This window comes from Trichosurus vulpecula, chromosome 7, assembly GCF_011100635.1.
Source record: "Trichosurus vulpecula isolate mTriVul1 chromosome 7, mTriVul1.pri, whole genome shotgun sequence".
NCBI lineage: Eukaryota > Metazoa > Chordata > Mammalia > Diprotodontia > Phalangeridae > Trichosurus > Trichosurus vulpecula.
The window spans coordinates 50,701,192-50,721,827 of record NC_050579.1 but is presented as its reverse complement, the minus strand read 5'-3'; the positions used below and the strand labels follow the sequence as shown (position 1 = coordinate 50,721,827).

Here is a 20,636-nt window from a genome sequence, read left to right as displayed (position 1 = left end):
TTTCTTTCTTCCATTTCAATATCTCCTTTGGCCACCTCTCTCTCCCATCCTCCTCTAGTCCCCCTTTTTACTAAGAAACTACAGGAGTTAGCTTTCCTTTGTTGCTCACCCTTGTCTTGAATAGAGTGTATCACATAATCCCTTCTATTCACTGGCTCCCCTCTCCCCCATTGCACTTAGATTCAGCAATTTAGTCTCACAGAATGCATTAATCTGTAAGGGGATGTTATAAAGTTTAATCCATGATACTTTAGGCCTACTCCTCCCTCTCCAATTTCTTTAAATTATACTTTTATCTTTGTCTTTTTATGTACTTTTAGAAAGAAATCATTTAATGGTCTCTTTTTTTAAACACATAATAGTCTTTTTCTTTCTCTTTTTTTCCTTGAATAGTCTCTAGAGACAGGATAATTTATTTTCTTAATTATTCTGTCCTGGGTAGCTGTTTTTATTTACCTCTTGACTCTATTATTTGGATTATTTACAAGTCAAGTAAACTCTTCATCTTTTGTCAGTGACGATTAGGCTCAAATTTGTAGGTCACGTCATTTTGAGTTGGAATATATTTTTACTTTCTGTAGAATTCCATAGCATTATGTTACTCAGTTTTCCTTTCCTTTATATTAGAAAGTCTTTCTCATAGCCACTTACAGAACTTTTGATCTGAAATTGGAATTGCTGCATTAAACTACTATGTGTCTTGTAGCTTAAAATATAATCTTTTTTTGTTTTTTTGGTTTGTTTTTTTACTTTGTTCAGGTGATCTGTGTTTTCTCTCAGTAAGTATTGCTTTGTTTTAGTATTCAGAAATTCTGGGCAGTTTTCTTATATTATTTAAAAAATAATGATTTTCAGGATTTTAAAAAAAAGTTGCCATATTCCTGTGGGAGGCCTGTCATCTTTAGATTTTATTTATGAATCCTGTCTTCATAATCAATAGCTTTGCCTTCATTTATACAATGTATTCTCTTAATGTTAAACATTTAAACCTTTTGTTTTTCTTCCATGGTTTCTTTCAATTCAGTATATTTATATTTACAATCTATTGTTCTCTTACTTCTTTGGGAAGAGTAACCACCATGGATTTCTTTTTTTTTTTATTCTGCTATTTCTGCTGTGTAGGACATACATTCTGCCACTTGCTCCTTCCTAACTTCTACAGTCAGGATTATCACTCTTTTAATCATTCTTGAACCCCTACTATGGTTTAATGCTCTCCTAGGAATCCATTGGGTTATGTGTTTTATCAAATGTTGGTTCAATTTCCTTTTTCTAAAACAATTTTAAAAATAAATTTATAATCTTTTGGAAGTTTTTGTTGATTGTGCTTCTAATTTTAGTATCTTTACCTACTTTGGCTCATTTACCTGCTTGTGCTCCAGATTCTAAGTTGAATTCTATTCCTTTTGAAATCTTCCCTTGTTTTTACTCTTTTCCCTGGGTTTCTTATTCCCTTCCCTTGGATGGAGGGTATTTCCCTGGGGAATGATCACAACACAGTCTCAGCCTCCTTCATCTTTGGGGAATTCACTGTCCTTACTCCTTGCTTCAAGTAGGTCTTAGGAGGACAGGGTTAATTCTAATTGGATTCCATTGTCTGTCCTTCAGACTCAAGTGTAGCCATGCCTGTTATATTCCCCTGCTCCCTCCCCGCACCCCTTTTCTTTAGTTCTTTGGCTGGACTTATTGATTGTCTGCCACTTTTTGCAGAGTTAGGGACAGTGAGATGGTGTTCCTGGTTTTGCCACCCTGGAGTTCCCTAACATACATGGCCATTCTGGGCAAAGCACAGCATGATTGAAGTTTCTTGCTTTCCCTCAATTAATGAGGGAGGCTGAGTTAAAGTTCACTACTTGTTGAACAAGGATGCTGAGGCAGTGACGGGGTGGACCAGCAGAATACATGCAGCAGCAGGAAATCTGAGCTGATCCCAAAGGACAAGTCCATGAGCTGGTTTCTATCTCCTGCTGTAACATAAAGACTGGTGGGTGAGGGCTGCTGAGTGAGCACTTAAGGAGTAATTTTCTTAAGATTTTATATACATGGGGCTATTTTGTTGTTGAGCTTCTTGTGTTCTTTTCTTTTGTATTCATCTGTGCATGTGAAGCATGTCATCTTTTTTAAAAATATTTGAAAGTAGAGACTAAGAAAAAAAAGTCTAATCCTTTATCTTGGTCACGTGATCCAGAACTCTGTAATCCTTTATTATTTGCCTTTTGGAATATATTATAAGATTTTTCTCTCCTTTAAACTAATTGCACCAAATCTTGTTTTGATTCTTACTGTGGTTCCTTGGTTCTTCCAAGAGTTCCTAGACTATTCTTCCTTTCTGGATGTTTGTAGGGTTTTTTTAATGACATGTTAGCTCTGGTTTTTCTTTGGTACTTTCAGTTTGGAGTTTCTTTTAGGAAGTGGTGATAACTCAATTCTATACTCATTTTTTTCCTTCTGGTTCTAACAGATCAGGCCAGTTTTCTTTTATGATTTCTTTAAATATAGTGCCCAGAATTTTTATTTAATCACGGTTTTCAGGGAGTCTGAAGATTCTTTAATTCTGTCTCCTAGATATGTTTTTCATCATACATTCCTTATATTTTCTTCTTTTTAATCTATTGATTTCATTTTATTTCTTGTTTCTTTTCTTTCTTTCTGGAGTTGTTGAGTTCTCTTTGATTCTTTCTAATTTTCGGAGTTATTTACTTATAATTCTTCCCACCTTCTGTTCAAAGCTGTTTATTCTCCTTCCAATTTTTTTCACCACCAGCATTATCATTTCACTTATAATTTCATTTTTTTACCTTTCAATTAATTTCTTTGAGACTTGGAGTTTTTGTGGCCAAGTTATTTTTTTTTCCTGAGACCCTCTTTGTTTTTGTTGAAGGGTTTCTTCTTCTGTGTTTCCGTTGACTCCTTAAGTGTCTGACAGGTTCTTCTGTTTACTCATATCTTCAGCCCTAGGATCTGGTTTCTGACTTTGTGTCAAGATAATTTTTAAGTCACTATGTGAACTGGAAATGCCAGCAATACACTCCTCTATGATGTTTCTCTTCTATGGATTTCTAAAGTCATATTTTGTTTTGTTTTTCAAAATGTATTGGTCAGTTAATTGCATTCTGCCTTGAAATCTCTCTTCTATTATAATCCAGAAGTTTTAAAAAAAGAAATAAAACTTTGTACTGTTATGTATCAGAATTTTCATATTTTTGTTGCCTTTTATCTTGAACTAGATTATAAGGTCCTTGAGGGTGAGAATTGTGTCTTCTGCTTCTTTGCCACTATCCTGACCTGGGAAGGCATGAGAGCATTGTCCATTATTAGAACCCAGGCAAGCATGCCATCATGAAATTAATGTACAATGCTGATGAACTTCTCCTGACAACCAAATTTTGATATAATTTTTCATAAGCCCTCACAACTAACAGTATCAAAGGCCTTGATCAGATCTACATTGTGTACAGACCTCTGTTCTGCTCCTGGCATTTCTCCTGGAGTTGTTAGGTAGCAAACACCTTATCAACTTTCTGAAGCCATGCTGGCTCTCAGGTAGATGACCATCTTCCAGGTGAAGGATCAGCCTATTAAGGAGGACTCTGGCAAGAATCTTGCCAGCAATGACTGATAGGACCACCCACCCATGATTGTCACAGGAAAACCTGTTTCCTTTACCTTTATAGAGATGGACAACAGAGGTATCCTTGTACTTCTGGGGGATAACCTCCTCTTGCCACATAATATAGAAAATTTCAGTCAGCTTTTGTATGATCAATGGATCTCCCACCTTGAGGTGTAGGGTGTGTTCAGGAAAGACTAGTACCTCTGGTGTGATGGCTGCCAAGCCGTTTTCAGGGATGTTTTCCACTTTTGGTGTCCACCTGTTCCATCCAACTCTCACCTGTGGCTCCAAGAAACTGTAGCATGCACAGTGGCCACCCCCCAGGAAACTGTTTTGGCTAAATCAGGCTGAGGGTTACCAAGGGGTCTCAAACCTGTTGGTGAGTTAGGGGGGTGTCTACCCCAAGCATGTGAAGACTTTCCTTGGCAGAATGGGTGGATGAGAATAATTTGTTCCAATGGCCATGAAGGCAGCTGAAGCAGGTGCTGTGGAATATCCTGACCTAATAATGCCTTGAATATAATAGGTACTTAAATATTAGGTGAATAAACAATTGTTGAATATATTTGTAATATCCATAAAAAGTGTCTTCCCTTTATAGTATATCCTCCACTCACCTACCAAAGTGATCTTCCCAAAATATAGTCCGACCATGTCACACATTCTCCCTTTCTCCCCTTCTCTGTCATAAACCCCAGTAGCTCCCTAATACCTCCAAGATCAAATATAAACTCATCTATCTTTTAAACCTCTTTACAACCTGGTCCTTTTTCATCTTTCTAGTATTCTTATACTTTACTCTTCTCCACATACTCTATAATATAGTGACACTGGCTTTCTTCTTGTTCCTTGCACACGTTACTTCATCTACCAATTCTGTACTTTTAAACTGACTGTCCTCCATGCCTGGAATGCTCTCTCTCCTCACATGCGTGTCTTAGTTTCCCTATTTTCTTTTAAAATTCAGCGTAAATCCCACCTTCTGCATGAGGTCTTTCCCTGTCCCTCCCAATGTCTTTCCTCCTCTCTTCCCTCCCCCTTTCTCTCTTGAATCACCTTCCATTTACACTGTCTGTATCTTGTATGTACTTTAGTGTTTGCATGCTTCCTCCCTCATTGGAATATAAGCTCCTTGAGGGCAGGAACTTTGTTTTTGCTTTTCTTTGTGTCAGTACCTGGCACATGGCAAGTGTTTCAACAAATGGTTGAGTGACATAATATCCCTCCAATGAATAAATGCTATTCTAATCTACTCTTGATTTTATCTTAGAAGGAGGAAGGGGAGAAGGGAGGAGGAAGAGAGAAGAGGGGGAGAGAGAGGAAGAGGAAGAGAGAGGAGAAGGAGGAGGAAGAGAGAGGAGGAGACTTCCAAGGGCCACTTCCCTCCCTATGCCTCTCCTGGCCCATCTACAACATCCTTGACAAGCCTGGGCTTAAAAATGAACAGCGAGACAAAGCTCACTTTCTCAAGAGACAGCCCATCCTATTTTTATTTTTTCCTGGTTTCAATGCTCTATTGAAACTATTATCTAAAGTGTATACATCACTTAAGAATCTCTTTCTCATAGGGAGATAATCTAACCTTGAATGAGTTTGGTAACAGAGAACTGCAAATACCTGACTAAGGATGTTATCCCACGACACCAGGCTGAAGAGCTTCCTCTGGGGCATGTTGATGGCAAGAGCAAGGGCATTAATAAGAAGATCATCCTCAATCCGGTTGCCAACCACGAAGTTTATGCAGCCCTTCCAGTCAGCCTGAAAAGGAAGACTTTGTCATTGCCTTGCCAGGTGGTCTTGCCTCTAATGTAGAAAGAGGAGGCTGGGGAGGGGTGTGGGGAAAGCCCTGAATTGAGTCAGATTCCAGGTCTGCCTTTTATGAGTGGGACAAAAGCATGGCATGGTATATACAAGGCGGAGTTAAGAAGACCTGGGTTCAGATTCAGCCTCAGACACTTACTGGCTGTGGAAACCTGACACAGGCCTTACTCCTTTTTGGGCCTTAATTTTCTCATCTATATAATGAGAGGGTTGGAGATGATCTCTAAAATCCTTTCCAGGGGCTGCTAGGGGGCACCCTGGATCTGGGGTCATGAAGACTCACTCATCCTGGAGAGTTCAAATCTGGCCTCAGATCCTTCCTAGCTATGTGACCCTGCGCAAGTCACTTAATTATTTTTTGCCTCCATTTCCTCACCTGTAAAATGAACTGGAGAAGGAAATGACAAACCACTCCAGTGTCTTTGCCAAGAAAACTCCAGATGGGGCCATGAAGAATTGGACATGACTGAAACAAATGAGCAACAACTGAAAAATCCTTTCCATCCCTGAGTATAGTAGCTTGGTGCTGTGGGAAGAACACTATTTGGAGCCACTGAGTCACTTACCTCAAGGATATAAGGGACTGCATAAGTTATCCAATGCAGTCCATATTTGAAATAGGATATTCAGTGAGTGACATCAGCTAGCTTCTACTCAAAAGCCTCCACTGAGGAGGATGTGTATGGGTTCCTGAATCAACCCAGCCTAGTTTGGAAGGTTATCATTATTAGGGTGTTTTTCCCTGATATCCAACTTAGATTTATTTTTTTTTCTTTCTTTGTTTTTTCTACTACTTCTAGAACAGAGGTATCAAACTCGCAATTCACAAAACTCCCAAGCATGGGCTGAACCAGATTAAAATGTAATCAGGAGAGGTTGAAATGTTAACGAAATGAATAAAAATGTAATACAACATAGATAATATTAATTTGTGGTTTTCTAAATCTCTATGTGACCCATAGAGATTTGAGTCTGACACCCCTATAAATCAACAATTTCTTCCATATGGTGAGCCTTCAAACATTTGAAGATAGTTATCTGTCTCTGCTGAGACCTTTCTTCTCTGGGCTAAACACTCCCATTTCCTTCAACCAGTTCTCACAAGAGTGTAATCATGGGTCCTTTATCATTCAGTTTAACCTCCTCTGGGTATTAGTAATATTATTGGTGAGATCTAATGCTGGGTTACATTTTACAACCATTACCACCACCACCAAACTTACCGAGGAATTCTCTTCGGGAACCAAGGCCACACTTTCAGAAGAATATTAAATGGGAAGATACATGTTTATGAAAGATGTCTTCCACTGCTGTAGAAGATATCCTGTGCAGAGTTCCAATGGAACTATAACTTCTTGTTAATAATAATAATGCCAATAATAACAAGAGGAGGAGGAATAATGGTAGTGTTTGTATGGAACCTTAAAGTTTATAAAAGACTTTCCAAATATTAACTAATTTAATATCTCACAGCTACTCTGGGAGGTAGGTGCTATTATTAAACCTATTATACAGACGAGGAAATTGAGGCAGAGATTAAATGACACTCCCAAGGCCGCACAAGTGTCTGTGGCTGGATTTGAACTCAGAGCTTCCTGACTCCAGGACCATTTTTCTATCCATTAGTTAGGGGCCTTAATATGGAAGCAGTCAAGATTTTAAGCCTTGAAGGATACAAGGCCATGGCAGTAAGGGATCAGGAGAAAGCTTGTGGGACCAAGGCAATAAGCCACCAGATTACACATTAATCCCCTGATTCTTCACTCTCTGCGTCCAGTCTTGCTCTGAAGGTTACACTCTCCTAACAGAAGCCACTTTTATCTACAAGATAGTCTAACGTGCCCTGATGGGTGAGCGATTAGGTTGGAATCAGAGATCCTGGGTCTAAACTCATTATCTATGCAGCCTCAACCAAATGACTTTCCATCTCTGGGCCTCAGTTTCCTCATTTGTAAAATGATGGAGTTGTGTTAGATGGCCTCTAAGTTCTATGATGCTATACCCAGGCAGGCTCTATCTGAAATGCACAGGGCTGACCAAGAAGCATATGGTGAAACAAATAATTGTGATTTGAAACAGCCACAAGGGGGCAGAATCGGGCCAAACATCTCAGCTCTCCCAACCGGCAGAGGACACTTCCTAATAAAGATTTAATTCAGGCACTTTGAACAGTTTTCTGGAATTATATCCTAGAACGACGTGTTATTAGTGAATAAATATTTTTTCACACGTCACAAACACAAGCCGGGCTAAATTTTACATTTCGATATGTTAAATACGTTAGTCATGGAAGCTCCTTGAAACCACGGAACCCAAATTCAATCCATCAGATGCAATAGCTGACATTTAGAGAGCATCTTAAGGTTTGCCAAATGCTCTGCATTTGTTATTTTATTTGAACCTCACATCGGCCCTGTGAAGTGGGTTCTGTTATCCTAATTCCCATTTTACAAGTGAAGATCAAGGGTTTAGATGGATTGGATGACTTGCCCGGTGGAAGAGTTAACTGTTAAAGGCAGGATTTGAACCCAGCTCTTCTTTGATCTCTTCCACTGCTCTTTCTAGCATACCATACTGCCTGTTCTTCCTTCTTACAAATAAAATAAATAATAAATGAAATATAATTATCTTAATAAAACATAATATCTAATTTCCTATTCACAAAAAAAGGGTCTTCCTAAAGGACTGGGGCCACAGTATGCATTGAGTTTATGGAGGGTGTTGTTCTCTTGGGTGCGATCACCTCTGACAAGGTCCAGTATAAACCCCAAAGAAGAGAGTTCAGAGGCCATTGGGAAGGCAGACTGCAGAATGTTAAGTGGTTGTGGACAGAGCTGGGGACATGGATTCCCAGGTGGGAATGCAGTGGCAACCACTGAGAGAAGGTGCTAGAGATGGTGTGTAATCTCTGAACCTCCAGTGACCAAACTATGGAAGTCAGGTTGTGAATGCTGTCATGATAGGAGCTGGTATCAATAATCTTTCTTGGGAATGCAATGAGATGGAGTTTATGGAACAGAGGTGAGACAAAGTTCTCTTTCCCCATTTCCCATCCCTCTTGTGATTATGGGACCAAGCATTTATTTTGGGATGAAGTACATAGTGCACAGCAAAAGAGGGTGGAAGAATGGAACTTGGAAAATTCAGACCAATACAAATAACTCTGACATGGCACAATGGATAAGCTAAGAGTCAGAATGACTTAGGTTATATGTGTGACCCTAGACACTTAACCACTCTGTGCCTCAGTTTCCTCATCTGTAACTGAGGGCATTAGACTGCGTGGCCTCTCAGACCCCTTCTAGCTCTGAATTTATGCTCCTTGATTGGTTTTAATGCTATGCTTTTCACTTTCAATTTTACTTTGCAAATATAATTTAATCCATATTTGAATGAATACTCCTTTCGATTCACTTAAGTTGTGAAAGGCATTAAGACCTTGTGGGATGCTGGTGATCATGATCCAAGTGAACTGTAATTTTTATAGGATTAAATCATATATTTGGATTAAACAAGAATCCAAGGAGCCATTAATATGAAAAGCTGGAATACAGTGGGACCATGGAGGTCCTGTCTGTGTGCATAAAGAGAGACTGAAAAGGGACTCAATATTTATAGCTGCTAGGTCCTGTTTGCACCTGTGCAGTTACTTGAGATGGTAGCGTAGGGGGTAGAGTGCTATCTGATGGCTTTTAAGTATTAAGTATTAAGTATCCCAAACAATTACTCAAATATCCTTCTCTTAGAGCCAATGTATGAAATAAATACTTCTATGAGTCAGGGACACACCCTGCTGTCTTTACACAAAGAAAACCTAAGTGTTAGCTCATCAGCTCTATGCCATTATCCCTTAACCTCTATGGACCTGACTTTCTTCTTCTGTAAAATGCTGGACTGGACTAGATAACCTCTCATTTCCTTTCCAGTTCTAAAATTCTATGATTCTCATAAAATACAATCTCATTTCAGCAAGGACCATTATAAATATATAAGAAAGGTTGATCTGTTTAGAATAAACCTCATGTAATGAACAAGCTCTTACAAAGGTTTTCTCTGGTTCTTGTTCAGTGAATGGCTACTTTGAAGAATGAACTTGGGTGTAGGTGGGGAGAAAAGACTCGACCTGAGATTCTGTCTCACTGTCAAGTAGAAGTGACCCTTCGAATCCCCTTATGGCTCTCTATTTCATCTATCATCCCAGTCATTTAAATACAACCTCTGGGCTCCAGAATCTCTAGCCCAACCCACCCCCAACAACTACCACCAGATAACAGCAACAAGAGGATAACAACAACAATACAGAAATACTACCATCATACTACTTAGAGGAGGAAATGTGTTTCTCTGTATTTACATATGCATACAATACCAACAACCTAGTTTGCAGCTCAGAGGAAGAAATGTATTTGTATTCATTTATGACACTTCCCCCCCTTCCTCAACTGGACTAAAATAATTAATTTTTATTTCATTCATTATGGAAAATTTGTTTATTGGTTATCAGGTCCTACAATCTATGCACATGATTTTTGGCAATGACAAAATTTGAAAATGTTGATTTTTAAACTCAATTCCATTGCAACAAATTCTTATCTCTCTTACTATCCTCCCTTTTCCTCTATATCTGATTCATTATTGTGATTGGTGGAAAGGACAGATAGAGAGAGGAAAAGAGAGACAAAATTTTCTTTTCATGTCACAGTGAAGGAGGCAATCTGGTATAGTGGACCACCTCATAACCTCTGAGTCAAAAGAGCTCATTCAAGCCTCAGGTCTGTCACTTTCTAGTGGTAGGACCTTAGTAGAGGCTTCTTACCTTTATAAGCTTCAACTTGATCATCTGTAAATAGAAACAGGCTTACTGTGAGGACCAAATGGGATAGTGTAAAGGAAGGGCCTCATAACTATAAAGAGTTTTACAAAGGTGAGTTCTTATTATGAAGGGTAAGTGATAGAGGGGAGATAATACTGGAGAGAGAGAGATAGAGAGAGAGAGAGAGAGAGAGAGAGAAACACACACATAGATCTTTACAAGCTCTGTCATTAACACCATCGAATTTAATGAAAATTACTACTTAATTCACTACCAGAAAGGAAATTTGGATAGTGATAGGAAAATGGAAGAGTTTCAACTGTTATGGGGCACATCAGGTAAACAGAACTGGAGTGGAATAGCTCAAATCAATTGCTCATTTCTAGTGTCTTGTGGTAATAACTGGTATGAAGATGTAGGAAATAGAAACTGATTATTCCAGGTTGTACATAGTTCCTAGTCCTTAGTAGGTACTTAATAAATGTTTGCTAAATGATTGGCATGTTTTAAAAAAATCCCTGGTTTGAAGTTACCCTATTGTGCTTTGGGGCAGATTACTTCAAACCCTTCCAACTTTGCTCTCTACAAGTCAATTCAATAAACATTCAGTAAGCAAAATGAGCCAGGAATTCTGCTAGATGCTGGGTATGCAGAAATGAAAAACTATCAGTCCTTATCTTCAAAGAACTTACTCTAAGAGGAAGGATGTACCATTTACATCTATAAATTGATTATGTCGAATGCCCTGATACCAATTTATACAAATGGTTCTCAATGATTCCATTACCACTGGATTCCCAACTTTGTTGTAGATGCCTGCTATGGGAGCTATTGTTGTTATACTTTCTTTACTCCTCCCCCTTTTTTATCCTCCCCCTTCCCCAGCTTTTCAATTGATTCCCCTATCCTCTGCCTCCTACTGTTGGAGACCTCAGATTAAGTGTATTTCAGTTGCAGCCACGGCTGTAGTAGCTTCCACTCCCTCAGGAATTCTCAGGGAAGGCCTCCAACTCTCTTGACCCCATTCAGGCCCATTTTGTAGAATATCTTGGGTTGGTCTAGATTAGTGATGCCAAATTCAACTGGAAACAAGGGCCACAAAACCATCCAGAAGGATCTCTCTGGGCTGCATGCTGACTTGGTTTTAAAATGTAATATTATCTTTGTTGTATTGTATTTATTTTGTTAAATATTTCCCAATTACATTTTAATTTGGTGCAGACTGCACTGGGGAGTGTTGCTGCCTCTGGTCTAGACAACCTCCAACAGAGGTTTTAAAGCTGGGTACATGGAGTTATTAAAAAGAAAATATTTTGATAACCACATTTCAGTATAATAGGCTTCCCTTGTAATTTTATGTATTTTATTTTATGCATTTAAAAACATTATACTGAGAAGGTGCCCATGTATAGACTTCATCAGGCTGACAAAGGGCTCTATGATCCAAAAACGATTAAGAACTTTTGCTATAAAATAATGACATTATTAGACTCCTAAGAAACACAGAAAGATATAACTTGAGGGACCTTCAGAAAAGTGGTGTTGTTCAGTCTTTTTTCGGTAGCGTCCAATTTTTCGTGACTCCATTTGGGTTTTTTTTGGACCAAGATACTGGAGTGATCTGTCATCACCTTCTCCACCTTCACTCCAGAAGATAGTACTTTTTATCCAAAAGTGGAGTAAGGCACTTTGAGTTGCAGTGGGATACCCATCTCTGGAGGTCTTCAAGCAAAAGGTGGGTGGTTCGTTTAATATATTGTCTGGTATATTTTTGCTCTGTTCTCTTAGAATTTAGATTCCAAGATTCTCTGAAGGCGCAACCCTTGAGGGGTGCGCCAGGTGGCAGCACTGTGCTTTGAAAGGCCCAGAACTGGGGGGAAAAAAACAAAAACAAAAAACAAAGCTTGGGCTTACTCACGTTCTCCATAAGGAATAAGGGAGAACAGTGAAATAAACGTTTGTCCGCAGCTACAGTTTCTTGACCTACCAAGCCTCCAAGGAGAGATTGTTTTCAAATGCCTAAAGACTGAGCAAAACCTCTAACAGGGAATGGTTTGGGAGAAAACTGGACATACACCAGGTCTGGCAAAATTATCACCTCTTCACTCTTTCCACTTTGGGATGTATACCTAGAAGTGGATCCTCTCTGCCTATGTAACCTTTATTTGAGTTACTGGGGCAGCATGCTGTGGTGGCTTTGGAGTCAGCAAGTCCCGGATTCCAATTATGCCTCAGTTACTGACTAGCTGTGGGAGAGTGGGAGAGTCGGTATTTCATCTCTAACACTGAGGGAGAGACGGGACTCAGCTCAACGATCTCAGAGGTTGTTTCTAGCTTGAAACGTGTGATCCTATGAGTTTAGATTTCAGTTTGATAAGAAGCGATTCCTGAGGCAGAGAATGTAATAACCTATTAAAGAGGGTTGGTCAAAAGCACCAACGTGAATAATGTTAACAGTTCACAATTATAGGGGTGATTCAAGGTTTACAAAACTTGCATGATCTCATTTATTCACACAGCTTAGTTAACAAAAAGCCCGTGGCTAAAGGGACCACATTTACTCAAAGTGGGTCAAGCCCTGTGACTGGATTTAACAGGCTAATGGGAAGAGAGGGACAAGTTAGACAGTGTGAAGGGAAATGAGCCCTAGATTTGCCAAACCGTGAGCACTCCTAGAAGGATGAAGAGTCTCCTGAAGGGAGAGCCTCCTAACTGTTCCACTTGGCTAGCTCAGTTGATAAGAGCGAGGAGGGTCTTGGAGTCAGGAGGACCCGAGTTCTAAATGCCACCTTGGAAACTTACTTACTATGGGATCCTGGGGAAGTCCTAACCTCTCTCTGACTCAGTTTCCTCATCTGTAAAAGGGTGATAATAATAGCCCCTCCCTCAAAGGTGTTGTGAGGATCAAACGAGATGATATATGTAAAGTACTTTGCAAGGCTTTAGGTGCCTTGGCAATCTATGGAACCCAAGAATAATAAAAATTGGCCCCTCGTTCCATGCAGCCCCTTTTGCTTCCTCAAAGATAGTGCTGGAAAAGCAAGTAGTGCATACTAAGGATTGCATGGTTTTTAAATCTGCTAAACATTAGTTTTGGTTAGGTAGGTGGCACAGTGGTTAGAGTCCCAGGCCTGGAGTCAGGAAGACCTGAGTTCAGATCTGGCCTCAGATCCTTACTAGCTGTGTGACCCTGGGCAGCTCACTTAACCCTGTTTGCCTCAGTTTCTTCATCTGTGAAATGAACTGGAGAGGGAAATGGCAAATCATTCCAGTATCTCTGCCAAGAAAACTCCAAATGGGATCTCGAAGAGTCAGATACAATTGAAACAAATGAATAACAACAAACATTAGTTTAATGACAGGTGCTCTAAATGTGAGATCTCTGTCCAGTGGCAAACATATTGATGTACTTTTGGAGGAAGTCAATATATCCATATTGACAAACTATCTGTACTGTGAAATCAGAAGAAATAAAAAGTCGCAGCCAAATTAAAGGGTTGGCTTATGAGCTTTCAGAAATAAGAGAGTTAGAAACATTATTTCATGGATTACTTGGAAATGTTGAATTGCAATATTCATGTTGACCATAAGCCAAATAGCTGTTCTTCATACATGACATTCCATCTCCAGTTGCTATGCTTTTGCATAGGCAGTGCCCCCAAAATATACTCCCTCCTCATTGCTACCTCTTAGAATCCCTAATTTTCTTTAAACTTTAGTTCAGGTACCACCTTCTACATGAAGCTATTCTTGATTTTCCTAGACGGCAAATGCCTCACTCTAAAAATAGCTTGTGTTTATTTTGATGCAGGGGAATCTGCATGGTATGATGGATGGCCATCCAGGAAGACCAAGGTCCAAGTCTCACCTCTGACACATGCTGGCTGAATGAACTCTGTGCTTAACGTGATGCCTGGCACACAACAGGTGCTTAATAAATGTGTATTGATTGATTGATGGGTGGATTTAACCTCTCAGGGCTCTAAATAACTTTCTAAGACTTTAAGTGGCAGAGGAGGTGCCATTCTACATTGGTGGAAGGAGTTTTCTCACCTGAGCCTTCTCTCTACCGATGAAATCATTGGTCCAATACCTATCCCATATTCTGTATATACTTATATATGAACATGTTATCTGTCCATGTAGAATGTCAGCTCCTTGAAGGAAGGGATTATCTTATTTACGTGTTTGTATCCTCGGTACTTAGTGCAGTGTCTGGCAAATAGTTGACCCCCAATAAATGCTTTTTGATTTACTGATAGAAATGTCCCCCAGAAGATAATTGCAGATTATATGTCAACATATGCTGCAGGAGTGATAAAAGTTAGAAATTCTGTATAGATCTAAACAATACTAGAGTTCTTAGCCTGGGCAGCTGGTGGTACAAGTGGATAAAAGTGCTGGTTATGGAATCAGGAGAACCCGAGTTTTTATTACTGTAATGACTGCACTACTTTGGGTCTTCTCTAACTGACTTCTCCATCATGCCCCAAGAAACTCATTATTGGGATAAACCCAACATCCTGTAAGGTCTCATCAGCCTTGGCACTCCACCTCATCACTACTCTCTGCCTCTCTCGGTGGAGAGCGGAGCCATTTCCCCATTTTAAAGATAAAGGGTGGGGATCAGAGCAATTAAATTACCTGTCTCAGGTACACAGATTAGTAACTGGAGGTTACAGAAATTGAAACAAGTTTGTTGCTTTTTCTGTCATACTACTCTGTCTTCTCTAATTGTGGTCAACGATACTCATGAGCATAGTTATTAATCTTCACTCTTCTACTAGTATATTAACTATTTTGTGTGGTAGTGAGATCAGACCTGTTTTAGCTATTTCTTAAACTACTACTAAGTGGTCACTGGTCACATGATATCATCTATTTGGATACTGCTCTTTGGGTTATCTGTACTTTCACTTCTTATGAATTAATATTAATTCAATTTGAATTATTCACCCTACACATTGCTTGATGTTACACTCTGTGGATTTTTGAACAAAGTGATCTCATTAGTAATGTCTCTCAAGGAATGTCCTAGGATTGGTAGACATAGAGTAGAATGTTACCAAGAGAATACTGGTGTTAAAGAGATGGATGTTTCCTGTAATGAGCCATCTGGAGCCATTGAAAGCCCTGGGCAGTTTTCCAAATGTAATCCTGTTCTATTGCTGCCTCCTACTCCATTCTTAGCCTAATACATTATGTATTTGCATCAGTTGTCCAAGATACACACATTGGAAGATTATTTAACACACTGCCCACCCAGCTGTGTGTCATAATCTGGGCAATATACATTTTTTTATCCACTTTGTTTTTCCAGCATGTATGGTTAGACTAATCTCTTTAGTATTAATGTGGTTTCGTGGAGCTGCTTTGTAGTACTCCAGGGATAAGATGCAATTAGTATGATGTCATCTGTGAATGGGAACATCTGGAAAACCTTGCCATCAGCTTGAAGTCCTCTTTTGCTTGGGTCATTTTCCAGGACACTGGCATACACTACTGGCAAAAACATGGCTTCTTGTGTAACATCTCAATTGACATCGATGCTCGTTGGAATGCTGAACATTGTTATCACTCTGGACTTTTTAAAAACTATATACTTTTGAAATACGTATAAGAGAGACATTTTATGAGAACCTCTAAAGTTGCCATGGGCTCTACTAAGTCAAAATCTTTAAAACCTCTCTTTCTGAAGCAGATATCTGTTACACATTTTAGCCAGTTGTGTGACCATAAATATACTGTAGAAAATCAGCTGCAACATTCTGACTTTTTTCTCTTCTCTTCTTTTCAATGGGGATATATTTGACATATAAAGACAGTTCTCATAAAGATTTTATAGGGGAAAAAAGCAGGAATATTGGTCAATAATTTCTAAGGTCATTTCAGTCTTTTTTGAATAAAACACCATTGATGATATTTTCCTTTTTTTTGAAATTTTCTTTTTGTTAAGTACCTACTATGTCATAAGCAATGTGATAGATACTGAAGCTACACAAACAAACAAAAAAATAAAACCATCTCTACCCCCAGAAAGCTTATATTATATTGGGGGAATAGCATGTACAAAAGTTAAGGCAGACTACAGGTCTAATATAAAGGACAGTTTGTTAACCCTTGAATGGAACTTTCCAGAGGCATAAGAGGGTTAAGGCTAACATGGATGGGTAGGAGGAAAGTGGGAAGAGGTGGCCAGAAAGGGCGATTCAGGCTAAGCTGTCCATGACTTGGAATCATGAGTACTCTGAGTGGAGTCATGTGGTAGTATATTCCAACACTCTTCCATCTAGCAATCTTAATGTTAATGTGACTATGGATTCCTGAGAAACATGTAACAGATGGTGAGTCCCTAACCTTGAGTCTTGGGCCCTGGACCCTTATAGCAGGATGGGATATACTTGGGGCACTCACCCTCCTCTTCTCAGCTAGGTCAGTTCTGCCCTGGGGCTCGCTCCAGTGTGGGGGAGGGAGATCTAGAGGGCCTTTGGTTCTGCATTGGTGGGGCAGCGGCAGAGGAGGAGGATCATCAGAGCAGGTGGCAAATTCCAGGTTCTGGCTAACAGGCAAGATGGGTTGGTCTATGCAGGCCTGGGGCAAGGCCTCCAATTCTTCATCAAGTCAGTCTTATCTCCTCTTTGAAATATCTTGAAAGCTGATATAGAATGCATTATAATGACTTTATGGATTAATTCTGAAAGTGCTCGGTTGGGTACAAAACATTCTTTCTGCCTTCCTCTTCCTGTATGCCATTACTGTATCTTCACACAGCATGTCAGGTACAGAGCAGGAAGGGTTCAAATTTAGCAGCCCATTCACTGTTGCCTGCAAGAACACATCATTGTAAAAGTGTCGACACATTTGTTCCACTTTGTAACTGTTTATTGCTGTCCTTTCCTAATCTTCTAACATGCTCTCAGATAATCTGTTTTAGATGGATCTCATGCAAAACTTTCCTCTGGCTCATTTTTTTTTCCTCAAAAGCATTTTTTTTTGGTTTTTAAGTGAGAAAATATTGTTTATGATTTTTTTCCATCATTCTTCCTCAACAGTGTTAGCAAATGAATTTGTACTCTAAGTCTAAGATCATTGGCTACATTCATAGTGGAAGGGACTGGAGAGATATAGTCCAAGGATTCTGACTGGATTCTCAGTCTTCTTATTTTGAAACTGAGGTCCAGGAAAGGTCCAGAAATCCAGAGCTCTTTTTGTTAAACCACATTCTCTCTCAACTTGTCTGAGTGTATTGATGAGATACTAGAAGAGCAAGCAGGGAGGGCTCCAACATGTTGGGTAGATCTTTGATGGAAGAATTATAGAAGAACATAGATAAGAATTACCCACAATGATGAGAAGAGGAGAAAAGAAAGAAATCCCTGAATCTCTCTTGACATGAATGGTTCCCTCCATGTTAGAAACTGGCTTCCATTACATACAGAACAGGAATCCTGAATATCTTTCTGCTTTTTTACACCCAAACTCACTGTGACCACTTCCCACAGCTATGCGTGTCTTAAGGTTACTGAATAAAGCTTCTGCTGCTCATATGTCTATAAGCATGAGAGATATGGTCTTTTCCACAACAATGAAAAGTTGTAGAGAAGCTTAAAATTTGTGTCAGTTTGATGAATACCAGCATGGATGAAATCACAGATCTTTCTAAGTTATCAAAGTATAGTGTAATAAGTCTTGTGGGGAAGGCTTAATCTGAACCAAGACAAAACACACTAAAAATCTTTTATAACATAAAAGGCCCATTATTTATGTGAAGGACAGTTAATTTGTAAAATAACTTTCTCTTCAATAAGGAAACAAATCTGCTAACTGGCATCTTTCAACAATACTTTTGGTCCTTGAAAGAAAGTCCTTAATAAATACAGTCGCATGCATTCCTTGGTCCTTGGATGGGCCTGTGATCTCCCTGATGTGGGTCCTCCTTTCACCAGGACAGACCAGAATCCATCTGTGCAACCCATGAAAGAAAGCTGCTTGCGTGTCACCATGAAAATTCTAACCTTATGTCATCCCAGTATTAGGGAAGACATTAGCACTCTAAGTTTTCCTTTTGTCATTGGGAGTCTGGAATAGAAATCATCACTGTCAACAATATCTCTTAAACAGAAAGGTCAAAAACTGCTGTACACAAATGGGAAGACAACTTGTCCTGGACTTTTAGGTAGTCTGATGAGAGAGAATATTACTAGCTGGTAAGATCCTTGAGGGGAAGAACAGTTATTTTATATATATATATATATATATATATATATATATATATATATATATATATATATATACTTATTATCAGCTTGGTGGTTCAGTAGATAGAGTGCTGGGTCTGAAGTCAGGAAGATGTGGGTTCAAATCCAGCCTCAGATACTTACTGTATGTGTGACTCTGGGCAAGTAACTTCAATGCTGTCTGCCTCAACTACTTCATCTGTAAAATGGGGATAATAATACTACCTATCTACCAGGATTTCTGTAAGGCTCAAATGAAGTAATATTCACAAAGCACTTAACACAGTGCCTGGCATGTGGTAGGTACTATATAAATGTTAGTTATTATTATTATATCCCCCATGGAACATTATACAATGGTTTGCATACAGTAGGAGCTTAATAAATATTTTATTGAAAAAACTTAAACTTCAGCCACAAACAAAGATGTTGAATACAGTAAAGAGAAATATCAGGAAGAACATGATTTGCAAGAAATATATACTTATTGGTTATAATTTATTATTAATTATTATTTGACAATATTAGTAATTATTATAATGATATTATTACACAAGACCTGTGACTTCGCTGGTGAAGGGAACTCAGTCTTAAGAATTCAGGTCCACAATTACTCTAAAACTTAAAATTTAGATCAGGAGTTCTTAATCTGGGGTCCATGGATAGATTTCAGAGGGTTCAATGAACTTGGAGAGAAAAAAAACCCCTACATTTTTATTTTTACTTACATCTACTTAAATTTAGCATTTCTTTCAAGTATGTGTTTAAAAACAAAACAAAACATGATTCTGAGAAAGGAGGTCCATAAGCTTTACCAGATTGCCAAAGGGGTCCGTGAAACAAATAAAATACCTGAAGCCTGGGACATTATCCACCACATCCTGAGAACAGAGCCCGATCCTAATGTAAAGTTAACAGCTAAAAAATAGGCCAAAAATGAGTAAACAACAGAAAAGAACCTGACCATGGATAGTACCTATGGTGATAGAGAAGATCAAAGTTCAAACTCAGAAAAAGACAATGAAGTCAAAACAGCTACTTGAAAAGGTTCGGAGAAAAATGTAAAATGGTCACAAGTCCTCTCCCCCCAAATGCTTAGAAGAGCTTAGAAAGGACTTTAAAAATCAAATAAGAGAGGTAGAGGAAAAATCAGGAAAATAAATGAGTCATGAAAGAAAATTATGAACAAATGGAAAAAGATATCCAAAAACTTACCGAGGAAAATAACTCCTTAAAAATTAGAATGGGCATGGGGAAACTAATGACTTTATAAGACATCAAGAAATAATAAAACAAAATCAAAAGAATAAAAAAATAGAACAAGAAATGTCTCATTAGAAAAATAACTGACCTAGAAAACAGAAGAAATCATATTAAAAATTATCAGACTACCTGAAAGTCATAATTTAAAAAAACAGTCTAGATATTATACTTCAAGAAAATAATGAAAATTGCCCTGAAGTTTTAGAACTAAAAGTTAAAATAGTAATTGAAAAAAAATCCACCAATCACTGCCTGGAAGAGATCTTAAAATGAAAACTCACAGTAACATTATAGATAAGTTTCTAAGCTCTTAAGTCAAAGAAAAAGTATTACAAGTAACTAGAAAGAAACAATTCAAACACTGTGGAGCTACAATCAGGATAACACAAGATTTAGCAGTTTCTACACTAAAAGACTGAAGATTATGGAATATGATACCTCAAAGAGCAAAAGACATGATTTCGCAACCAAGAATAACCTATGCAGAAAAGCTGAGTGCAATCCTGCAAGGGAAAAATGAATATTTAATGAATTAAAGGACTGTCAAACATTCTTGAGGAAAAGACCAGCACTGAACAGAAAATTTGACTTTCAAATACAAGAATCGGGAGAAAAATAAGAAGGTAAACATGAAAGGCTAATTGTAAGGGATTTAATAAGATTAAATTGTTTAATTCTTACATGAGAAAATAATATCTGGAACTCTTAAGAATGTTATAATTATTAGGGTAGTTAGAGAGAATCCATGTAGATAGAGGGCTTGGGCTTGAGTTGATTATGATATTTGCTGTTGTTCAGTCATTTCACTTATGTCTCACTCTTCATGATCTCTTTTGGAGTTTTCTTGTCAAAGATACTGGACTGGTTTGCCATTTCCTTCTAAAGATCA

At 38.5% G+C, this 20,636-nt stretch overlaps 1 protein-coding gene across 1 annotated transcript in view; it reads right to left on the bottom strand.

The window, feature by feature from the left end:
* The window catches only part of SPAG17 (sperm associated antigen 17), a 263,389-nt gene that overhangs the window by 222,916 nt on the left and 19,837 nt on the right, over positions 1-20,636 (bottom strand). The window contains exon 2 of the mRNA XM_036767111.1: positions 5,231-5,371. Coding sequence (XP_036623006.1) covers positions 5,231-5,371 — 141 coding nt within the window. The remainder of the gene's footprint in view (positions 1-5,230; positions 5,372-20,636) is intronic.